Here is a 6,000-nt window from a genome sequence, read left to right as displayed (position 1 = left end):
TGTACTCGTATTTTATAGATAGAGAAGTTCATGAACTCCACTCTGAGCTCACCAGGACAGGGAAACTGGCTAAACACAAAAGCCCAGTGGTTTACATCTCTTCCTATATTAGCAAATAGATACAGTAGCCTCAAAACTCAGATTGACTCACACTATGTTTCACTCGTTTCACTAGTGGAGTGAAACAAACACGAAACAGAACTGAATTCAGTCTGGTTTTCCGGTCTAGCAAACATAACCATTGTCATTCAATTGTTTTAATAAATGACATAGCTCATCCTATTGTCTTTCAGCCTTATGTAAAAGTGGGAACAGCTAGCTGGATTGGGGGTAAGAGTGTACAGGGGTAAGGGGTTTATTCTGGAGGAGTGGACCTCCTTCGCTTGCCACTGATGCTGCGGTAGTTAAATGGCCTCATCTTCATCTCCACGAATGGGATAGAGAACTCATGACCCTTCCAGTTATGCCAGTTGATACCCTATAAGATCAAGAGAGGACATTGGTTAGAAACCTACACTGACATATTAGTTATGTAACTTTCGATTACATATTGCTTATGTGCCAAGTGAGATAGGGTTAGATATTGTTCTGAAATGCACAGTTCACTTCTAATTTGAATGTAACATCCTCGGCTTTCTCCTTATTATCAGACCAACCTTTTCCTATAGTATTGAAATGTTCAGCAACATTTTGGACATTGGAACAAATTTTCATTATATTTTGTGGTTTGAACTCACTGTGGTCATTGTAGCTCAGCATTCAATTAGTGGATAAAAGTATGCAGACAGTCTTATCTTACCTACAGTACAATGTAGTTAGTTCCTCTTGTTAAGTCTTTCTGGTTTCATTTCATGTCATCATAAGGTTGAGGAGATTGGGAAACTGTTGAATTTGTGTGATGTTGCAAGCCTTTTGTAGTAGCCTCACCAAAAGCTCTTTACAAGATTTGTACTTTTTAACAAAATCACACTGGTGGAAAAGCAGCAGGAGCTTTAAAGTATAATACAAAGGAGCTGGCCTTACTGCCTTCACTTTCTTTATGTCTCTAATTGAAATGACAGGGACTGTGGTCTTTAATGTCAGTCGTCACCGCTCAGTCTCAGTATGGAGAACAGGGACACTCACCTGACTGTGTCTCGACTCGCCATATTTTCCATTTAGGTTGGCCCGATGGCAGTTTTTGTACCACCAGGCTCCTTTGTAGGACAGAGCACAGTTGGTCACAGCAATGTCATTGTCTCTGTCCTTGGTGGAGAAGGGACGGCCTTGGTGATAGATCAGTGCGTCCCCTGTGACAGGGAATGGAAATAAATTAAATAGAAGGAAGCAGCACAAGACATGGGCACACTGACAGTCTGAACTGAATAATACTGCAGGGCTGGAGCCACGCGGTGGGTGGATGGGTTTAAATAAGTACTTTTCCTTCAAGACACCATAAGAGAGATGGAAGAGAATGGCTTTTATGGTTTTCTAAATAAATGTATTTTGATCGTCAATTGCACACTAGGTCCAACCAATACTTGACTTCCTCTTTTAATCCAACTCCTCTAAATTGGAGAGGTTTGGGGGCTGCCACATTGGGCGCCAAGGGAGCTGCTGTTGTGGGGGGGACGGGGACTGGTTAACTGCCTCGATCAAGAGCAGAATGACAGATTCTTCACCTTGTCAGTTCGGGATTTGAGCTAACAACCTTTAACTGCTAGGCTATCGGGTTCAGTATTAAGCATCTCTTCACTGTTAAAAGTAATATACTGTACATTTAATAGGGATACCTAGTCAGTTGTACTGAATGCATTCAAATTAAATGTGTCTTCCGCATTTGAACCCAAACCCTCTGAATCAGAGGGGGGGCTGCCTTAATCAACATCCACATCTTCAGTGCCCAGGGAACAGTGGGTTAATTGCCTTGCTCAGGCGGAGAATGACAGATTTGTACCTTGTCAGCTCGGGGATTCGATCCAGCAAACTTCCAGTTACTGGCCCAACACTCTAACCACTAGGCTACCTGCCGATCAGTTGCTTGATCTTAAATCAGTGCCACATAGAGTAGAGTGTAAATAAATGCTTACCAGCTGTGCCATTATACTCTCCTATCCTGAGTTTGTAAAAATTCCTGGCATCTCCGATGGCGAACTTGTCATAGTTGGCATAGACAGACTCCTGGCCATCCTTCATGTCGATCCGGAGCTCGTAGCGACCTTGGGCTGCAAGCTTCTGTATGTTGTCCAAACCTGAAGAAGAAAAAGAGATAACCAATGGCTGTTCAAATTATAAACTGGGTGGTTCGAGCCCTGAATGCGATATGCTGACAGGTATGACAAAACATTTATTTTTACTGCTCTAATTACGTTGGTAACACGTTTATAATAGCAATAAGTCACCTCAGGGGTTTCTGATATATGGCCAATATACCAAAGCTAAGCGCTGTGTCCAGGCACTCCACGTTGCATCGGGCTTAAGAACAGCCCTTAGCCGTGGTATATTGGCCATTTACCACACCTCCTCGGGCCTTATTGCTTAATTAACTCACTCAAGTCTGACATTAACTTCTACCTGCACCTTGGCATGGTAAGAACCGACGCACACAGGAAATGACATAGAGATAAGAGGAGGCGGACAGTAAAGTGAAATTTGTCCATATCTTCCAGTCAACAGTCTTTGGTCCATTTGGCCTTGCTGCCGCTGCTGCTGCCAGCCCAGAGCCCAGCCAGGCTGTGATAAGGACCAGGGAGATTAGACCTTGCTTTCCCAAGATAACAAATCTCCCCACTTGGCAGGGATGTTTCAAGTTTAACCTCAAGCTAGAAATCATATGATGTTGTAGATGCCTCATGATAGCAGATAGCATTTTTTTTTTACCCCACGAAAAACTTGAAGCATCTGATGATAAGCATTGGGCTGAACGAGGGAGAAACTGGGCTCGGGCTCCGACATGTCAGCAAAAGATACAATCGGCATTACAAACAAAATAAATCCCTGGTGACAGGGGAAAAGCAATTGGTGTAATAAGATTTGTTAAACATTGAGTGAAGTCCAATTTGCCAGTGCATAATGCAGGATCATCTGCTATTAACCTGATAGCAAAGCTTTTGCGTCAGCTTGATTAGAAATAGCCAGCAGGATTAAAAATGCATTTGGAGGCTGTATTCTGTTCTCATTATATCTCATAAATTAATATCTCTTATCATTTTATTACCCAGCTTACTCCTACACTTCTACAGAAATTAAGGGGCAAATTAAAAAGAGCGATAATGATCGCATATTGCACAACTGCGTCAGTTTCTTTATAATAGGTCCTCAAATTGACAATATATTTGGCCAGGGTCGGGTTAGTGAGTCAGACTAATGGATAGAACCGCAACTGAAATGAAAATGTTCTGTTTTCAACTACTGATAGTAGCATCCGTTAATTCCTGTTTCTTCACTGTGAGGCAACCTTAATGTGAAGTGTTTCCCTGCAGAAAGAGCTATTCTGTCCATAGCAGGATAGTTAAACCAAATGTCATTTTGTCTCCCAGGTCTAACACACAGTCTGTGCGGCACGATGTCGGATAAAAAAAAAGATCAGGTGCGGTGTGCTTACATCATCTGAAGCCCACTATGATGTCCTCTGAGAGCACCACTATTCTCCTCTTGAGGTCATAACTATACCATATCAGTGTCAGTCACAGGAATGGTACAGTACATGGCTACAGTGCTCCTGTCATGGCAGGAGGTGTTTTTGCAGTGTGGACAGACAGTTATCTATTAGTATGAGACTGGGCAAGGAGGAGCATTGGGTGTGCTTGCCAGAGCCAGAGGTGACCTCCTACTGTGTAGTTAATGACAGACAGGGGATATGGGATGGGTCTGGCAGTGTAGACTGGAGCGGCTTCCTAAATGGCACTCTATTTCCTATACTGTACACTGCAACACTTTGGTCAAAAGTTGTGCACTATATAGGAAATAGGGAGCCATTTGGAATGCAGCCTGGCTCAGCCAGAGCTGACGCCTACCGTCCCCAGCAGGAGTGAGCACAGCAATGAGTCAGCAGAAATTAAACAGGTCATAAGGAATGTCTACTGGGTGAGAAGAGCTTTTAGCTTTTACCAATCAGGAATGAGTCAGGATTCATACTGGTTTCCCAGCACATTGGATCTGTGTGTCATTAGTAGATGATATACTGAAGTACAGCTTGGGTAGGAACGTAGTGGCAATTGGTGACATAGAAAGAGGCATGACAAAGACTGGAGACTAATGTTCTGCAGGGTCATCGATATTCTGCAATGTTCTAAAGCAGGGGTGTCAAACTCATTCCATGGAGGGCCTAGTGTTGGAAGGTTTTTGGTTTTTCCTTTCAATTAAGACCTAGACAACCAGGATAAGACCTAGACAACCAGATTAAGACCTAGACAACCAGGTGAGGGGAGTTCTTTACTAATTAGTCATCTTAATTCATCAATCCAGTACAAGGGAGGAGAGAAAACCCGCAGACACTCGGCCCTCAGTGGAATGAGTTTGACACGTGTTCTAATGGATATATTCATTAACAATCATTTTTTTGGTTATGAAAGTGTACTCTACTGTAATTCTATTTTTCTAATAAAAGTACAAAAACGAGTTCTCAAGGTTGGGATCTCTGCTATGAAATATTGATGTTGACGTCATCTTTTATCTATTTACAAAAACAACATGAAAACTAGCCCATGAAGAAACATTGTTCATTTCTAGCTTTTCTAATGAATATAATTATGGATGTTATAATGAATTTTGCAGAAATATTCCAGAGTGCATCAAAGGAGAGAGCCCTTTTGTTTTGTATCAAAATCAAATTATTTATGAAAAACAATTACCATGTAATCTCAGAGAGAAATGAGAGCTGAATACATCCATTAATAAATCACAGAGCTAGTATTTGTGAAGTGAAGTAATGAAAGAAAGAGAGGAGAGAGAGAGAGAGACTTGAAACAACAGACTAGGAACAACAGACTAGAAACAAATGTGTAAATTAAGTCAACTGTTAATTCTGCTGTGGGAGAGATAAGCAGAAGCAGAGACTGCAACACAAACACAAAGGCCCCCTATTCCTATATTAAATAGTGTACAAAACTTCATACTCTACCCCAAGAGTGGGGGTATCTTTCTAGAGCGTTAACCTGTCTGGCTCTGGCGTTCCGCCAGCGGAACTCCTCCCACATTCCACTGAAAAGGCAGAGCGCGAAATTCAAAAGATATTTTTTTAGAAATATTTAACTTTCACACATTAACAAGTCCAATACAGCAAATGAAAGATACACATCTTGTGAATCCAGTCAACATGTCCGATTTTTTAAATGTTTTACAGCGAAAACACCACATATATTTATGTTAGCTCACCACCAAATACAAAAAAGGACAGACATTTTTCACAGCACAGGTAGCATGCACAAAGCCAACCTAACTAACCAAGAACCAACCAAACTAACCAACAAACAACTTCATCAGATGACAGTCTTATAACATGTTATTCAATAAATCTATGTTTTGTTCGAAAAATGTGCATATTTCAGGTATAAATCATAGTTTACATTGCAGCTACAATCAGAAATTGCACCGAAAGCAGCCAGAATAATTACAGACACCAACGTCAAATACCTAAATACTCATCATAAAACATTTCTGAAAAATCGATGGTGTACAGCAAATTAAAGACAAACATCTTGTGAATCCAGCCAATATTTCAGATTTTTTAAGTGTTTTACAGCGAAAACACAATATAGCATTATATTAGCTTACTACAATAGCCTACCACACTACCGCATTCATTCATCAAGGCACGTTAGCGATAGCAATAGGCATGTTAGCGATAGCGAATAAACCAGCAAGATATATAATTTTTGACTAACCTTGATAAGCTTCATCAGATGACAGTCCTATAACATCAGGTTCTACATACACTTATGTTTTGTTCGAAAATGTGCATATTTAGAGCTGAAATCAGTGGTTATACATTGTGCTAACGTAGCATCTTTTTCCCACAAC

At 41.0% G+C, this 6,000-nt stretch overlaps 1 protein-coding gene across 1 annotated transcript in view; it reads right to left on the bottom strand.

Moving 5' to 3' along the window:
- Positions 1–355: 355 nt before the first annotated feature.
- LOC120056313 (tenascin-R-like) overlaps positions 356–6,000 on the bottom strand; it is a 56,503-nt gene continuing 50,858 nt past the window's right edge. Inside the window, exons 19-21 of the mRNA XM_039004552.1 lie at positions 2,070–2,231; positions 1,126–1,289; positions 356–478 (exon numbers count right to left, since the gene is read on the bottom strand). Of these exons, the coding sequence (XP_038860480.1) occupies positions 356–478; positions 1,126–1,289; positions 2,070–2,231 (449 nt within the window). The remainder of the gene's footprint in view (positions 479–1,125; positions 1,290–2,069; positions 2,232–6,000) is intronic.

Source organism: Salvelinus namaycush, chromosome 11 (genome assembly GCF_016432855.1).
Source record: "Salvelinus namaycush isolate Seneca chromosome 11, SaNama_1.0, whole genome shotgun sequence".
NCBI lineage: Eukaryota > Metazoa > Chordata > Actinopteri > Salmoniformes > Salmonidae > Salvelinus > Salvelinus namaycush.
Note: the sequence above shows the minus strand (reverse complement) of the source record. Positions and strands in the feature narration are given on the sequence as shown.